We start from the raw sequence: 19,418 nt of genomic DNA on the forward strand, positions 1-19,418 counted from the left end.
AATGGTATAGTTTCAGTAAAACTAAAGATTACATGCAAGGAAGATAGAAGTAAACAAATAATTTTTGTATAACGTTTATTGATAAACGACAATTTTCTTTTGAATCTGATTAACAAACATTGCAAATTGTTAAAAAAGATATTAAAGTTCTGAACGTGGAATGTAACGAGATGAAACATAATTTTCAAGATCCATTGGCATCTCCATTCCATCTAATTCCTTTTGGAGTGCATGATATCTCTTTCTGACATGATAAGCTGCCATTTTTGGTTGCCTGTCTCTAGTAAATATTCCCTTTTTGTTGCCACCCACTCTGATGAATGCTACAAACATAATATAATACTACAGTACTGATTTTCATAAAATCATTAGAATTCTTCAGACAAAGAATGTATATTTGCCAGTTGAGACTAGTGTTATTAATTATTAGCTGACCTTTTTAAAAGTTTTGTTTTGTTATTTACTCACTTTGAGCCGTTCGGAAGTCAGCAAAATTCCAAATGAATTCACCAATGAAAAAACCTTCGTTTCTTAATTGGTCGAATGCTTCAAAATGTCTAGAAAATACTTCTTTTTGATATTCTTCGCTCCATACGTATTCGGGCAGCTAAAAGGTCACGGTAATATTTCTTTTAAAATGAAATTAATTCTGTATTGTTTAATTTTCTATAATTAAATGTTGTACCTCGTGTAATCCAGGCATAGTGTCGGTTCCATACTCTGACATGAGCACGGGCTTATTGTATTTCCTGTGCCACGCTTCAGCCTCCCCTATTACTCTGTTTGTAATTGTATCGAGGCGACCAGGGTTGGTGTACCAAGCATTGTATCGATTAAAGCTAATCACATCAAGATATTCACCAACTTTATCTTCCTAGAAATCATTTATTCGTTTTTCATTAATAGTCCACATAATATAGTGTTAATAGTATGAGAGTATGTTTAATCCCTTGCCATACAAGGACTAGTTTTTCTTAGATTTGTCATAAGTTTTCAAGAATTCTGTAATAGTAACCTGAACTGTTCGTGCCATAGCAATGGTAATCGGTCTGGTAGGATCGAGTGCTTTCGTATGATAAGCAACTTGTTTAAAGTATTCTCCAGCATCCGTCAGTTGGGTTCTAGGCTCGTTGGCGATGGACCACATGATCACCGAAGGACGATTCTTGTCCCTCCTTATGAGTTCGGATAAGGACTCCTTGTGACGTGCCAGAAGAACTGGTGAAAAGTTCTCAGTATCCACGGATGGACATTCATCGATAATGAGGAACCCCAGCCTTTCAAGAACGAGTCAAGTAATAATATGTACAATTATGCCAATAAAACTATTACGTAATAAAACGAAAGTGAGTTTTAGTAAATTACGAAGAAGAAATGTCCAGTGTGTATCCAGAGACGGATTTAAGTATAAATCGAAAAACTTTAAACAAGAAATAATAAACACTTTCGGATCTAGCGTTTCAAGTTTTTATCTGTTTTAGATTCTGTTCGTACCTGTCGGCTAAGTCTAGTACTTCGTCGCTGTAAGGATAGTGGCTGGTCCTGTAAGCGTTTGCACCGACCCACTTTAGCAATTCATGATCTCTGGCCACGGTGGCCAAGTCTAGACCGCGTCCTCTTATGATAGAATCCTCGTGTCTACCGAATCCTCGCATGTACAGAGGTCTATTGTTCAGCAGTAAACTGGTGTTAGTCCAGAGCAATGTCCTGATGCCGATCGGTAGCCTGTAGACATCCGTTTTGGTGTCGTTTGCGATGGACATCGTAACCTTGGGTATAGAAAAAAAGCTTTGTCTAAGATTTAATACGATACTTTAATCTCTACAATAATATTTTTGTTTGTTAGAAACATTGCAATCCAAGATAATATAAAAAAACAATCGAATGGTGTGAACTTTCGAGATTCCAAACGCTGTAGCGCGAGGATGAAGCATAGAAATATACCTCAAAGGTGTACATGGCCCCAGGGTTAGGGTCCATTCCTCTAGACCACCATAGTTTAACAAGTGGTACTTTGAGCGTACCAGAAACTCCATAGACCGGCTCCTTTATAGCTAAAGTATCCGTATCATCAAGTAGCCTCACTTTGAAGATCGGAACTTCGTATTCGTGCAAACCAGCCGGTTGAATTATGTACTTCACTATACCCACGTCGCCAACGAATCCGGTCCTCACCGTTATATCTTCGATGTACACGCGTGGTTTAGTATGCAGCAAAACGGGCCTGCAAATTAAGAATGTTAGATCAACATTCTCTATTGTTATTCATTGGTAGCCGGGAATCAGGGAACCAGGTTCCGTTTTTCTATTCTTCTCGCGATAAACAGATTGTTTTGCACCGGTAGTTCGCTTTTGTCTGTTACGAAAGTTCCGACCATAATCTATTATCGTGAAATATTTGATGGTTCGGAGAGCGTGAACTTTTTTAAAGGCAGATACACGAGTTAGAGGGTCAACTATTATGCGCTAACGTTCTCTTCCCCTCCTATATTCACTAAATACGTATCAAACTAGTTTTCTAGCTTTCTAGAAATGCTTAAAAAGTTGGCAGACAGAGTTTAAGAATATCAATATTCCTGGCGATTGTATTATATTTTATATGAAACAACACGCATAAGCATTTATAGAAGAATTTCTATCAAAAGGGATACTTAATACATGCTTATAAAACAATGTGATGATAGGATGGAGTATACATATACATATACATATAGGTGTTTACTTGCCTGTGAATACCCGCGTAATTGAAAAAATCGAAAGTGTAAGTCTGCGTGTGTATAGTCCCATTGTCAACGTCGGTGTCGACAATTCTTCCTTGCGGCACGCTTGTTTGCAGTAATGTATTATCCACCGCCACTGTTATGCTATTTTTACCGCCGTAAATTAAATAGGAAGAGATCTCTGCTTCGAACGGCAAGTGACCCATTTCGTGGTTGGTCACCAGTCCGCCATTCACCCACTGAATCGCACAAACGACACAAAAATTATTATTTCAATTTTTATTTCTTACACGGTCTCGATCCTCCGTAGCAATGGTATCCAAACATTCTGGAAGAGGTCTCTTTAAAGAAGGAAAGAACTTTCGGGCGTGAAATAAATAATATTAGGTCTATCGAACAGTTCTGACTGTGTTTTAAAATTAAAACACTATAATCTTTCCCTTGGAAATGTTAAAATATTTCCAGGTTGAGAAACGCTGCGTCGGTGTTTAGATCTGACAATACCATTAAAAATAAGCATGTAGATTTTTTTTAATGGAGCTATGTTTCAAAAGCAGATATCGCCTTACGATAGGGAACAAAGCTTGAATAAAACATGGCTCTCGTAGAACAAAGGTACGATATGGGGCGTATACACTACCAACCAAAAGTTTGGAATCATTGCGTCTAACGATCTAAATCGTCAGGTTGACAATTTTGGTATTAGAAATTGGACGAAATCTGTCACGATTTGAGTTTCGAAAATTACAAATATTCATGCTTCCGTAACAAAAAAGATTTCCTCCGAAATGTTCAATGCTGAAACATCTTAACACTACTCACGCAGTTTTATGCATACCAATTTCGATTAAAAAGTGTCTCGACTATAGAAATAATGATTAAATTTTGGTAGAAATAAAAATGGTGTCAATACGTTGGAAAAAAACGAGAGTTTTTAAAACTTGCTTTCAGTATCTTTAGAATATTACTTTATACATACAATAAGTTGATACTTACCACTTGTGCGAGATAATTGACCGACCCGAACCTAACGAAGACTCTTTGTTCTCGCCAAGAAGAAGGTACAAAGAATGTTCGTTGGTACCAGACGGCTCCAATGTGGTCTCTAAGATCTCTCGAGGTTGTGATATCGTTGTAAGACGATGGAACAGGCATTTGCATTACTTTTCCTACCTACACATCGGTTATGCACATGAGGGAATCGTAGGAATCGTAACAGACGTATAATTACGCGAAATTAGTATCCGTATAACCATTCCTACTTCATCGTTTCAACTAGTTTCTTGTTAACTAATTTCGCATTTTTACGTTCCTTGTTTATTAATATTTATTACGTTTATCTTTACGTATTTTTCTCGAATACAATCTTAAAGAAGAAGACCCTGAGATTTTGAAATAATTTTCTTTCGATAAATGGAGAATGTGTTTCTTTTAAAATACCTTTGACAAATCGTTGGCGAACCATGCTTCTTTGTAGGCCTTCAATGGATCTGCCGTTGGCAAAACGATGAAATCCCACATACCATCGAGACTTTTTATCTAGGAAAATGCAATAGCCACGATCGTTTGTAGTTTCAATTTTCGAAAACGTTTGTACAGTCTGTTCATTAAGAGCGTGGACTGTGTTAGTTTAAACACTTGCAGTTTCTTGCAGTTACATACAGTCGTTTTCGATATGAGTATCATATGTGCTAAACGATTTGGAGCAGTATTCTTGTACTGTCATCCAAAGGGACCAGAAATGAGTCTCAAGTCTCGCGAATTTGTTAATAACTGGGTACTACGATATAAAGACAGTAAGAACGATAATGACCTCCCTAAACGAGGATCAAAGAGGGAAACTACAGAAAAACAAGACAAAATGATCTTCATCCTCATTTTTCCAAGAATCTGTCGCTTTCTTTGAGCAAGGGGCAAATTATTCTAGCAAGAAAAGGCATAATTGGTATTTCGACAGTCGAACATCGCTTACAAGCAAATAATGTTGCATAGCGAAGTGCAATTGTCAAACAAAGTATGCAGAAAAATTGTTAAAAAGCATACCTAAGCGTTATCAAGAGATAATCGCTAATGGGGGAGATTGGAATGAAATTATTTTTTTCTGATTTATCGCGTCCACGCTCTTAATTAACAGACTAATCATATTGAACAGTGCAATTCGATAACATTTTTCTAAACTGTATAAATGTTCTATAATGTTTGTAGGCATCATTTGCTGTTCCAAGCTTTGTGGGCCAGACGATTGCACCGATAAACAACGCTGACAGTAAAAAGCATATAAGTGAAACGTGAATTGGGACGGTTACCTCTCGTGATTCGCTCTCTCGTGGATATAGCATGCCAGGAAGAGGCAAGGGTGTAGATATATCCGGATAATCTACATAATCGGGTGCCGATTCCCCGGCCACCGCAGCGCCGATCACAAGAAAAACTAAACGCCACATTCCTTCTCAGCTTTTCCTACAATAAAAACGAAAATAAAACGATCGAACGGATGCTTTCTTTCTTTACAAAAAATATCAATGATCGTACGAAGTGATCCGTGCAAAGACGTTGCGCGTTAGTCATCCTGGGTTCACTCTAGACTAAATTCTAGAGTTGCTCCAAGTCGACATAATATTTGGTATAATTTTTACCCTCGAAAATTGAGAATCCTATATGTTTGCAAGACAAAAGGTACAAATTGGATTTATATGCTCTTTCTGTACGGTATTACCGACAAGAGAATCTATTGTCGAGAAGTGTTCGCGAGTGTATGGCCGCCATTGCGAGTCCCCGCGGAAAATACGATGGTTTGGGCCGCGTGTGGCCCGCGGGCCACACATTTGACATGTAGGGTTCGCAGTAATATCGGCTTCCTGGCACGGTGCCTTCCTACGAGAGCAGACTTCCCTTCCCAAAGCGTCAAATCGTTTCCTCGTGTCGCACATATGTATGCAGCGTCGCTGTCCTTAATTCTTCGAATAGACACCACGAGAATTTAACAATTGCTGCTGTTTATAGCGATGGGAACGACGCCCTCGCAAGCGGTATCGATTAACCAGAGGAACGATATCTAATCGACACTACCGATACCATCCCGTTGATCGTAATTTCGTATCGGGCACCGAACACGGCGACCAGCAAACGTGTAAACGCGCAAGCCAATGTTTCTCTTCGAATCGTTAATACCGCTGTAATCTAAGAAAGTGCAAAGGTCCAAGGCTTTCGAACAGAGTGTTTTACGCAAAATACTTTATTCCCCCTCTTACCTTTTAACAGTACCATAATTTATGGTAAACGATAAGAATTTTTAGCTTTTATCTACCGCGATAATCGAGGTCCTACTCCTTTTGTCTTTCGAAATATAATAGAGTGTCTCTGAGATAGAGTTTCTTTTCTAATTGTTTCCAAGTAATTACACTCATTGTTAATACATACGAGCGAATAATTGTATGAAATACATCGAATGAATTTTTTCTAGGCCAAGGACGCTCTCGAAGCGTTACGTTATTTTTTCGTCTTTAACAGATTATTAAAAACTTTACAAAATACACCTTTATATTTAAACTAAATCATTAACAATAGCGAACTAATCTAAGTATAAGTAGAAGAATGTATTCAGAAATGTTAATACGATTTAACAATTTTTCGACCTCGAAATTTCCTTCAAGCGAATATTGTAATCGGCCTTATTCGATTCTGGCTGTGTTTGAAACTATCCAGGCGTGTTTGAACCTCCGGGGTTTACCGAACGTACGTATATGAATGCCTCTATTATCCTGGCTAATAAGACAAAACGACGGGGATGTTTGCGGTCCTCTACGAGCCGAACGATTCGTACAAACGAGGCTCCACCGAATATTCTTTTCGATAATCCGGTGTAGAGGCTCTCGCCGAAAGATTCACCATTCACCACATGTCGCGCGCGTCTCGGAGGAAGAATCCAGCACGCGTGCACGCCGAGGACTCCCGGAATTCTCGATCCCCGTAAAAATCCTGTTTTCGCGGACCGGCGTCGACGACGGAGAAAACATCTCTCGCAGCTTCGATCCCGAGGTCAATGGAACTCCTATCGCGAGGAGACAACCGAGAGTCCTCTGGCGATTTCTACTTTCAGGATACGAAGACACTCACCTCTGCTGTCAGACCGAAACAGACGAAAATTCTCGCATCACGGACGAAACGTAAATCTTTTCGGGTACCAACAGCATCCGTTTGAAGCGAAGTTTTCTTTCCTCCCGGTGTTTCGTCGAAGTTCAACGCGGCATAGTAGCTTTTGCAACCCAAACGTAAACCAGCACGTCGAGATCTTACGCGCCACTAGACCAAGAGAATCGAATCAGTTCTACCTATCCCATCGGACTACACTGAGCCTCGTCGGCCGACTGGTCTGCACTTATACCTACCGGGTGTTCGCGATCCACCGCGGCCCCAGTAGTGATGGGATCAAGCACCTTACAAGCGCCCCGAATCTGGCTCGAGGGTTTTCAAATATTGACCCGGGTTCGACCGAGTCAAGTCATCCGCTACACGGACTCGCCAACGTGCATATTCGAACGATCATATATTCCTACAGTTAACACCATACAGCGAGTCACAGCCAAAATCATTCAAATTCATTCGAAAAAAGAAGTTTAGGAATGATTTGGGAAAAAAACAAGGCAGACATATTATTGCAAATATATCTGTATTTATTGTGTAACAATGACTAAAGAAATGAATATTGCTTAACGTAAAAAGAATAAAGTTACTATAATACGGTGCAGAAAATATCCAGGAATCCCCGAAAAGAAACGAAGAATGTTAAACAAAAGAAGATCACTAACAGCCATTTAACAGTCTCTCTAAGTCGGATACGAGTTATTCACATTCAATGAAATTTTTCCATGTTATTCTCGCACATTCCCCATACGGTATACACGAGAATTTCCAAATATTTACTATACTGTACGGTATGCGTCAATCAGGAATATGTCATCGTTTGAATACTTTCGCGAGCCTGTGTGTGCATCGTTCGAAGACGTCTCAAGACGAGACAGCAAACAAAAGTAATCGCTGAATCGGATCGAACGTCAATGTTAACAGTCAATAAATAAAAACAGAACTATCCGCTCGTTGCACTGGCTCGATAAGCTATAGCGTCGTTCGAGTGCAGAAGTTATGCTATACAGGAAGCGTAGCATATTTAGATCAACGAAGAATTTAAAAAATTGGACTAACGTTACAGTGGAACCTCGTTTATCAAAATTTCCCGCCGTCTTTCTTCGTTAGTTCGGATAACAGGTCCAAGCACGGATGGATAGCTTCGAACACATCCAGAATCGAATAAAGCTGATTTGCAATGTTCCAGGCAATTAAAAACATTTCTAAATCGAAGATCGCAAGTTTTACTTTCTCGTGGCCGTAGAATGTTTTGATTCCTTTACTTTTAAAAGGAATTTACGGTGTTCGAAATGGTTCCAAGGTATTTTACAGCGAATAAGTTGCAGCTATTGTATTTTCTAAGCGCCTCGATTAATTCATTTTACGTAACTCGTCCACGATTCGCGATACGACGATATTCTGCGAGAGAATTAAGCGCGAGATACGCCTGACCGCAGGTAGTTTAACTTCTACTGTACCTTAAATTAGTATTCTGTGTAAATAGAGATTAGTTCGTTGACATTTGTGGGTATTCCTATCTACCGAAACACGTTTCCGGGCTTCTTGAGCGTCGTCTGTTTTTCCTTTACGCGCAAGATTGGGTTATCACTGTGACACTATTCGAACTTTTCGCTGTAATGATTTATCTGTGCGCCTCGGGATGCCTTTAATATGCTTTCAGTATCGATATACATATGATAACGTTGGTACAAGATAAGCGTTACTTTCCTTCAATTTTGATAAAATCACAGAAAGTGTTCGAAAAATTACCATTTTAGAACATCGCAGGAAGTTTTAGAAAAACAACTTTGTCTAAGAATAATCTTTTTAATTTTTCTAAATAAACTGTAATGTCGGTAATTATTTTGTATACTAGTAATTAATCTTTGTAATGTTGATTTCTTGATTTCGTTTCGCTCATATCTTTCTTAACCCTCAAGCACACACGTTCAACAAAATGTTAGAAAGATCATGCATCGAATTGTAAGGGGATCCTCGTAAGAAGCCTTTAAACTTATGGTTTTAATGGGTCGATGATCAACAATGACTAGCTTATGGTCACTGGTGGTCAACAGCGAGGTTGACATCAAGGTCAGCGGTTCAGTGAGGATCCAGAAATGGCCAAGAAGTGGGACCAATCGAAGTAGTTTCTCTGCAGACAAGACAGTTATAATTGTTAAGTTCAACTTTGATTCTGATTAGTCTCCCCACCCTTTCATCACCTTAGATATATAAGCAGGGTCACTGCGAAGAATTCTTCAGTCTCGTCGCGAATTCGGGAGTGTGCAAATCGCCTGAAGTGACCCGGGGACCGCTGCCTGACCTGTGCTGGCCACTGCTGACCACTACTGGCCTGAGCTGACCATGACTGACCAGAACTGACCACTACTGACCACTACTGACCAGTTCTGGCTAGCGCTCCTGCCACTACTGACCACTACTGACCACTGCTGACCACTACTGACCAGTGCCGGACGGTGATGACCAACGGTAAGAACTGTTTAAAACTTCTCTCCCCTCTTCTATTCTATCGTTTGATACCAATTTCGCTTTAATAAACTGATTTTGCGTTGCTTGCCTAACTGACGTTGCTATAATATGAATATTTTCTTACTTTACAGCTGATCCAGTGGTAACTACCCTATATACTGACAACAAGTAGTAAGTCCACTCCACTTATTTATATTTTATTATTTTTATTTGTTTGTTTGATGTGAATTCAACTTTATTTATCCATCTGACTGGTTTGATATGTATAATATTGCAAGATATAATAATGTAATATTATATTCTTGCTCGAATTCTCGTAATATTCTACGGAGGTACTTTGTTTGATTCTTCCATTTCGTTTGATCGTTTGGTGTTGATTCAACTTGGTGTCTCGATGACACTGATGAATATAAGAATGCCCCTTTTAAGATTTTTATTTTTACGTTTCAGCTTAAATTCTTGTAACATTTTTCCAATATACTCTGTTCAATTCCCTTTAGCTAGGTGATAGATCATTTTTAAGTGTTTAAGAAGCTCCTTTTTAATACCTTAGCTTACAATGGTGTTTCAGAGAAGTGATAAGTCTACCGAGCCAAACATGAACAAGACGTCTCAGAGATGTGATAAGTCTACCGGGCCTATGGACCTTGGAGTTGGACCTTTTGGCACGCACAGTTGGAAATAAAATCGTAAGGCAAGGGGTTAAACAAAATAATTGCTTGGTACAATTAAACTAGACTTAAGCTTCGACTGGTTGTATAAATGCTACCTTTGGCAAGTGTAGTGACCGCGGGTATGAATGATACCCGTGAATAGTAACACATGTATATTGTTTTATCTCAGTATCTTTTGCTTAAAATTATAATCTTCTTGCACACCGCGATTTTCAAGATGACAAATGTCATAGTAGATTCATTTTTAATTTGACACTGATTTTAAAATGAATATATAATGAGTTCATATACATATATGAATAGTTCACTTTCTCTCGTCCGCTCGTTCTCTGGTTCTCGCTTTCCGAGATTATGTCTCGACCGAAAGGATCGGAGAGTTTCGCTCGATCACCTCTGTTTGATAGAATGAAACATGTGACGCCTGTGTATTAGGTGTGATAGCTCTTACCGCTTCAACCCCGGTGCAGCTTGGTTCAGCTTAAGTGGGGCCTCGCCGAGCGCATATATTCTCCTCTTTATACGGAAAAGAGAATGACCTCCGGCGAGAGTTCCTGACCCATATCCGTTCTCGAGTACTAAGCGGGTCCTGTTGTGACCGTGTGTCCTCCAGGGCCCGGCGGTTGTACGTAGAGAGGTCCGATCGACGTGGGTCAGGGGCGCGACTTGCTTTTCTGATAATCAAGGCCGGGGGGGATCAATCTGATACCCACACTCACTGCACGCTTATGAGCACGTGTCGCGTCGCGTTTTATTCAAGCGTGCGATGCTTTTACACGCCGCAATTTTCAATATGACAAATATCGTAATATCGATCGAAAGTAGAGTCATGATTTTAATATCATTTATAATACTTATAATTATATTAACTTTAGAACGAGTGTCAAATTAGTAGCTTCCGATTGTTCTTTACATTCTTCGATAATTAAATTCATTTTCATAATTTAGTAGACGACTTTGGGTATCTTCGATATCGAGGATACCCAAAGTCTTTCTTTACTTATTAAAATATATCATTAGATTTACGTGCAAGAAGATATTTCGCGATAAATATATTTTAGAGTCAAAGTAACCTCGTATATTATCTACTATTTTTACTTTGTCACTGCACTTGCCTGTAGTTGTAGTATTTGTAGTTTTACAGATTCAGTGTTGTTCTCTTACTAATCTATTAAGCAAGTTTCTGTTACAGATCAAATTTCTACGGAAGTTTTAGGTCTATAAAGGTAACAATTAAGAATTCTTACAATTTTGTTTGATATTGCTTTGTTCGTGTTTCAGGAAATCATCGTGGGATAAATAGAAGATAGAAGAAAGAAGAAAGAAGAATGTATTTCGTGTATTTTGTTTCAGATTGCTTAGTTTATGTTTTAATAATTCAGATTTATAGTTAGGTAGGATGTAACAATATATTTCAGGAAATCTTCGTCGAAGGATCAACAAGGAAGAACATATTTTCTAAATATTTTGTTAGATGATTAGATAGGTAGGATGTAAATGAATTTAGATTTATAGTTAGGCAGGAGTTTGAAATTTACAGGCAAATTCTTTCTCGAAAAACTCTTTCGTTGGTTGTTTCTTTCGTTGGTTGCACTTTCGTTTATTGCTTCCTCGACCATCGATTATTGGTTGTAAAATATTTTTATTAATGGAGGGTGGTTGGGAATCGGTTAGGGCGGGTCTCCGTTCGCAGCAACCTCCTCGTGGTGAGACCTGGGTAATATTATTTAGCGTTTAATTAATAATCGTATCACTCCTAGATGGGTAATGCAATTATTAATTAAAAACTAAATCGTATTAGCAAATTGGCTGCGATCCGCTTTGCATAGGTCATCATAAATATAGAGCTTCTTCGCTAGGTTAGTTTTTATTCTCATTGATTCATCAAAGATTCTAAAGTATTGTCGTAGACGAGGTATACGAACTGATCTTTCACCCAATGTATTTTTTCGGCCCATTTTTATGGGGTCTCGAAATCCCATTACCATTTTCGTGTCATTCGCAACGTTACCAACAGATTCAGAAATGAATTTTAATCCCTTCCATAATCAATTCATATGTGTTTATTCAATTCAGTGAATAGTTTCTCAACTGACCGTCATCCACGAGAGGACCTCCGAGGATCACCTCCGAATTTTCAGGTCGGTATGGCAGTCAGATTGGAACAGAAATTCTGCGATCGGTAATCGAATAGAAACATTAGTCGTCTCTCGTACGCACTCTATACGTACAAAATGTAACTTTGTGAATCATAATTACGTGTAATCATCGAAATGAATAATGTGAACGAATGCAAGAATCTTTTCATCCATCAGTACGATTCTACAATCAAGGTATTTACGATGTTCTAGCACGTAGGCTCAGTATCTTCGTCCTTTTTTTGTATCCGCGGTGTCCGTATTCCTTTTCGATATACAAGCTTCGCGAGACATCGGAACCTCCCCCTCCCTCCTACCTAATTCGCGAGCGATGCTGGGTACCACGCGGGGTCGCCATTACTATTGTAAACTTTGACGAGCTAAGACGTGTCCGAACACGTCTAGACTTATTGTTGTTTCGCGATCGAGGTGTGTATTTCTAACCTGCTATTTCCTCATTATTACTACTCTCGTTTACTTCCCAATGACGCTTTCGTTTAAAATTAATACATTTCTGCAATAAATTGAGTCGGAATCGTGAGAAAAGTTGAATCGTATTTCGCACGTTTATTATTTTCTTTATATCACTCTAAACGAAATTATGCATCTTATGCATATTATATCAAGTTCAATTATCCCTGTAATTATGTTTATTGTAACGCAGTTGCTTTTAATTTGCATTTTATTTCTGTAACAGTCTTTGAAATTCGAAGTCAAGGAATTTCTATTCAAAATGGAAGCTTCGGGAATGATCGGAGGCGCCCCCATCCTCCCCCCCCAATTCGCAAGCGATGCTGGGTGCAACGAGGGGACGCCATTACTATTGTAAAAAGTGGCGTGATAAGACGTGTCGAGACCTGCCGGTGTTTCGCTACCAAGAAGGTATGTATTTCTAACCTTTTGATACTTCAACGTTATTACTACACGCGTTTAGTCTCTAACAGTGCTTTCGTGGAATATTAATACGTTTCTATTACAAATTGAATCGAAATTGTGGCAAAAATTGAATCGGGTTTCGCGCGTCTTCGATATCTAACCGGCGTCGATTCTTTATATCCCTCTAAACGAAATTATGCATCTTATACGTATTATTTCAAGTTCAATTATTCCTTTAATTATGTTTACTGTAATGCAGTTGCTGTTAACTTGCATTTTATTTCTGTTAAAGTCTTTGAAATTCGAAGTCAAGGAATTTCTTTTCAAAATGGAAGCTTCGGGAAAGATCGGAGGGTACCGCCACCCACCACCTGATTCGCGAGCGCTGCGGGGTAGAACGAGGGGACGCCATTACTATTTTAAAAATTGGCGAGATAAGACGTGTCGAGACCTGTCCGTGTTTCGCTACCAAGAAGGTACATATTTCTAACCTGTCGATATTCCAACATTATTACTACACGCGTTTAGCCTCTAACCGTGCTTTCGTGTAATATTAATACGTTTCTACTACAAAATGAATCGGAATTGTCGCAAAAATTGAATCGGGGTTCGCGCGTCTTCTTCGATATTTAACCGGCGTCGATTCATTATACATATCTCTCTAAACGAAATTACGTATCTTGTACATTAATTATTGTTTAATTACGATTAGATATGTTTTCTGCAATACATTTGACTTTAATTTATACTTTATCTCTGTGGCAGTCTCTGATTGAAAAACGACACCATGGAATAATGGCGCGTAAACGACACCATGGTAGATGGCAGATAACTCGACTTTCGGAGGGAATATTCGTAACGTTTAACCTATTATAATATTGGTGCGTAAACGACGCCATGGTAGGTGGCAGACAAATCGACTTTCGAAGGGAATATTGGTAACGTTTAACCTATTATAACGAAAATTAACATACATATTAATATTTATATGTTTTTATCTATTTATCAAGTTAAATACTTAGGAATGGCTAACGGTAGACATTAAGGTTAAATCGGAATGGTTTATATTTAACTGTATTCTAGCCGCGAGTATTATTTATTAAATTGATTGTTTATAAATCTGTCTTTATGAGTTGTTGTAATTGCAATTGGCATACACTTTCGATGCAAGTTTAAGAAAACGTAGAAACTACGTGGTTGGAATATGCTATTAAAGCATAAATAATTAACGAACTTTAATTTCTGAAAATTTCGGAATATTTATAAAAATTACGATATATTCAAACATTCGATAAATTAAATATAATCATTCGTACAATTCTAACTGTGAAAGTTAGTGATATAATGTAATATATTTTATCGTTGAAAATCACATCGTTTGAGAATATTTCGCCTTTGTGGCAGTAACATTTTACGGTTAGTCGTAACAAGTTATTTAGCAGTGCTAAGCGAAGCAGCATTTCTGTTTACGTACATTGAAAGAGAAAAGAAAACAAGTAGGAAAAGCACAGCTGTGCTCGTTTTATTTCTTCTCTCCTGTCCTTTTCTTTCCCACTTCTTTTTTCCAGGAAATTTGTTGGCCGCGAGCAATGCGGCCGGTAGCTTCGGTGTTTGTGCGTAGCAACAGTTCGTTTTTCGGGGCAAGTGGCCCTGAGACGTTTACGTGTCAGGTTACGCGATAATAGAATCAGTGTTTCTTACGCAGTATTAAATTACTTCCAGAGCATTGCGGCTCTCCTTGTTTTCTGAATCGCGAAAATAGAATCACTTGCTCGCCGATTTCAATCTTCGGTCGCGGTAGTCTAATTCAATACTTTCCAATTAAATTAATTATTTTTTCAATTTGAAATTTAAACTCCTCGTTACCGGAATTAGAGTCGGTGCATCACCGAAGAGGACTATTTGGCGATGCTCCACGAGCAAACAATGTAAGTATAAATTTATACTTTGAAATTTTTAATTAAAAATCTCTACAGTTTTAACAATAGATTCTAATTGTTTTCTTACAGTTTTCTTTCAGTTTCTGAACTTGATCCTGGGAAGCAGCAGCAGTACCCGGGGGGGTTTCGGGTGGTGGACCACGAGCGAACAACGTAAGTATAAATTTATACTTTAAAATCTTTAATTAAAAATCTCTATAATTTTAACAATAGATTATAATTGTTTTCTTGCACTTTTCTTACAGTCTCTGGACCTGAATCTAACCAGCAGGACCATGCTGACTGATGGATGACTTCGAGGACTTCCAGGCAAGTCATCATTGGTGAGTCGCATGTTGTTTATGTTCCTCTGGTCCCCCAACCATGTTGTAGGATGAAAGATCCGAATCAACACGGGTGACCAGTTGTATACTTAGTATTTTTGACGAGTTAAGTGACCGCGGGTATGAAAAATACCCGTGGGTAGTAACATCAACTGTTATATTTTTTAGAGCAGGTTTTAGGGCCTTCTTGCATTCGGGTTTCTTAATGTTACAAATGAATATTACATATTATGATTTTTATTAACTTTATACGAGTTATACGATTGAATAGAAAATGAATTAATGTAATGTGAAAACACATTGTACAATAGTATTTAACGTGCAAGAAGGCATTTCGCGACAGGTCGATTCTTGAGTCAAAGTAACATGCATTTTATACTAGTTTCAACTTTTAAAAAATTTACTTTGACGACAGAATCGACCGAGGATAATTGAATATTTTGAATAACAATTTCATGAATTCATTTCAATTTTTAAAGTAAATTCTTTTATCATGAGATCTTTATTAAAGTCTTTCATTTTGAATAATTAAATTTCAATTATAATAGTTTTTTTGAATAATAGTATTCTTTGATATTAACGTATTTTATTATTGATATATTACATATAGCAAGTCGAGTCATTTTAAGTAAAAATTAAATACGAGATACTATTTAGCTATTAACCAGTTTTTCTAGTCAGGATTTTCAGGCTAATTTTTCCGTGTTCGTTGCCTAAGTTCATGCACATGCCCAGGTGCTATTTGCATGAGCGAAGGCAACGGGGCACGATGACTTTATTTATAATAATACGACATATTGGCGACTGACATGGGTTAGTGAATCGTGCGCGACGTACTGTCCACATGTGTGTGTGTGGTTAGGTTGTGGAAGTGCGTCGTTTCAGATGTTTTTATAATTGTAATTCACATACAGAATTTTATAACATTAGATTTTTACCAATAATAATATCATATTTCAATTTACCATTTATTTGAAAACTGTTGATCTTAATGGATTTAAATTTTAATATTTTTCAATCTTCGTATATAATATAAGTACGCAAAGATCACTAACCCTTGTCAGTCCACTGCAAAAACTGGTACGTACACAATTAGAGTATGAATGAGATTGTGTCCGGGTGTCGGAGGAACCCCGGGGAGTCCTCTCTAGTTTAGGTCGCGCCCGGACATTCCGAATGAGAACCGTGGAGTGTTTGTTTGAGAGATTGAGTTTTGCATTTTTTAAATATAGGGTTAGGTAGGTAGGTAACTTATTCTCTGGTGTGTGTGTTTAAATCTAAGTAGGTAGGGTCAGGGCAGGACTGTCCACATTAGTAATTCGGGTAGGCGCGTTTTCGCGTGGCAGTTCTGTTCCTGTAGTTACGATTTCGAGAGTAGAAATCTTGCTGATTCAAACGGTGCATGCTGTTTGTTTCGGCTTTATTTTCGACTCCTCGAATCGCGCGACTCTTAAAGTCGCTCTCTCGCGCTCGCGGTCGGGATTAGGTCCCTTTCGAAACGCTCGTCCCCCTCGAGATGACCACGTATGCTCTTTCAACAATTCGTATATTGTTGGAAGACTACGTATTGCACGAAATCTCGAGCCCGGTCTTAAGTAAGTTTCAGGCTTCGGCAGGACCGCCGAAGAAAGAAAAGGCTCTATATGAGCTGAAGAGGCCCTGACAAACTGTTTCAAGAGTGGGCTGCAACAAATGGCTTTTCATCTTCATCCTCGGATGAGGATGGAAAGTCATTCCTATTACTACTTTGTCACTTAACTCGTCTGTAGTTGTAGTTAGTTTATTTTTCTGGCTGGCTCACGTATGCATGTACCTGATGGTACATGATTGCACCATACATGCCACCCATCCCTCCCCATAACTCGCGGTTATGATATACATAGAGTTGCGAATATGTAATAACCGCGTTTGCTTGTAGAGTTGCGAATCACTGTTTTTCGCGTTTCCTTTTCAGGGTAGTGTTGCGACTAGACACGATACGCGATTGCTTTTTTGCAAACTTAGATACCGAATGTTTGCTTAAAAATAGCGTTTCGAATTATTGATAAACGCGATTGCTCGTAGAGTTGCGAAATACTATTTTTCGCGTTTCCTTTTCAGGGTAGTGTTGCGAACAATCACGATTCGCGTTGCTTTTTTACTCTTTTATATATATAATGGACATCAACCGCGTTTGCAATTTTGATACTATAAATTAGCGTTGCGATCTTGATCAATCGTGCGATTTTTTATTTAGCGTTGCGATATTTTCAATGCCCAAATTCTACCCCAATTGTAGTACTAGTAGTAGTTAGTTTATTTTGTGGCCAGTACATGTCTATGTACATGTACCAATAGCCCCTGATTAAAGTTAAAGTTGCGAATAATATACAATGTTCGCGTTTGCTGGTAGAGTTGCGAACAAATATTTATCGCGTTGATATATCAGTGTTGCGAATAAATACGATTCGCGATTTTCTTTATGCAAACCTAGGAACCGGGCGTTTGCTTTAAAAATAGCGTTTCGAATTATTAGTAAACGCGATTGCTGTTAGAGTAGCGAATTACTATTTTTCGCGTTTGCTTTTCAGGGTAGTGTTGCGAATAATTACCATTCGCGGTTGCTTTTATTCTTACAACTCGCGTTTGGAATTTGTTCTATTATAAATTAGCGTTGCGATTGTTGATTTATCGCGTTGCTGCCCCGTAGTGTTGCGATATTTAAAAAGTCTAACTTCATCCCCATATGTGCCACTCTATTGTAGTTTGAAGTAGCTTGATGTAGTTAGTTTATTTCGTGCATGTATGTTTGTATCTACAACCGAAGATGCCAGCACCTGATCCAGCGTTTGTGGGCAACGCGATTTGCATTAGCGTTGCGAAACATAAATATATTTCCATTAAAGATAGAGTTGCGAATGTACAATAATCGCGTTTGCTCGTAGAGTTGCGAATTCCTATTTTTCGCGTTTCCTTTTCAGGGTAGCGTTGCGAATTCCATACGCGATTGCTTTTATCGTTATGTAAGAATAGCATTGCGAATTAACTGATCGGTTTGCTCTTAGCGTTGCGAATTACTATTTTTCGCGTTTACTTTTCAGGGTAGCGTTGCGAATAATCACCATTCGCGGTTGCTTTTATTGTTATAAATCGCGTTTGAAATTTTTCTACTATAAATTAGCGTTGCGATCTTGACTTGTCGCGTTTTTTATTAATTAGTGTTGCGATTCAATGCCTAAAAGCTGGCCAAAACGCTGGTCACTGCACCAGGATCATCGAGAAGAAAGCTGCGATTCTGCAAAGCCTCGAATGGCTCAACGTCATTATTAAAATTAGCGTTGCGCATGATTGAATATGGGTGCACGCGATTTAATTAATAAAGGAACCCTGCGTGGTTCATTTTGCGAATAACAAGCACCATTCGCGTATAGTTTTTTATTTTATAAATTAGCGTTGCGAATGAAAGAATGGTCCACTCACGGGTTGTTTGAATTTAACACGAGTGGACGTTTATCTGAAATATATTTTTTCTTTATATATTTGTCAAAGGAAATGCTGCTTGAAAGTACTGTTGAAAATAGACCAATTCTTTTATTCTTTATAACGCGTTAAAATCTATAATTTATGTGAATGTATTCTTATCACAGATTTGTTGATTAATTTTATTGTAGATTGAATTTATGATTCCAATATATATATCTATATCACTAATTATTCATTATTAGAGTTGGTAATTTTTACGAGATATAATAATCTTTGCAACCCAATTGGTATTTATAAATAGTGAATTTTTTATAAATATTCCGTATTCTTTGCATAAATCAAAGTTTGTTTGCGATGATTGTTTTAATTGATGGTAAATAGAATGCTTGCATCAAAAGAGTATGCAAATTGCAATTCGATATTTCATATTGAGAGTTAATTTCCGCTAAAATAAAAAATATAATTATTTTTTTCTGTGTTCGCTAATACACTTTCATTTCAGCTATTAATCCTTTGAACAAGTTCTTGTTACAGAATATATAATCATCGAAGAATCGAATTGGAAATGGTACACGGTTTCCATCTTGATCGTTCTTAGAGAAATATTTCATGCAATTCTATTTATTGTCCGAGTTTATGTTTCAGGGAAACATCGTGGGATTAACCAAGACAC

At 38.0% G+C, this 19,418-nt stretch overlaps 1 protein-coding gene across 2 annotated transcripts; it reads right to left on the reverse strand.

Moving 5' to 3' along the window:
* Positions 1-15: 15 nt before the first annotated feature.
* Positions 16-8,465, reverse strand: LOC122396528 (beta-glucuronidase-like). 2 transcript variants are annotated; one of them, XM_043395041.1, is made up of 11 exons: positions 8,324-8,465; positions 5,027-5,180; positions 4,161-4,259; positions 3,717-3,893; positions 2,727-2,959; positions 1,945-2,224; positions 1,495-1,769; positions 1,016-1,277; positions 686-874; positions 469-607; positions 16-323 (listed from the first exon to the last, which is right to left on the reverse strand). In XM_043395041.1, exons 2-11 carry the CDS (start codon positions 5,162-5,164, stop codon positions 142-144), a joined length of 1,974 nt encoding a protein of 657 aa, XP_043250976.1. In that variant the 5' UTR covers positions 5,165-5,180; positions 8,324-8,465; the 3' UTR covers positions 16-141. The 2 variants fall into 2 exon arrangements, with proteins under 2 accessions (XP_043250976.1, XP_043250975.1); XM_043395040.1 differs by lacking the exon at positions 8,324-8,465 and adding an exon at positions 6,837-7,053.
* Positions 8,466-19,418: the final 10,953 nt, after the last annotated feature.

Source organism: Colletes gigas, unplaced genomic scaffold (assembly GCF_013123115.1).
Source record: "Colletes gigas isolate AHSC1104 unplaced genomic scaffold, ASM1312311v1 Colletes_gigas_Sc00007, whole genome shotgun sequence".
Classification (NCBI taxonomy): Eukaryota; Metazoa; Arthropoda; class Insecta; order Hymenoptera; family Colletidae; genus Colletes; species Colletes gigas.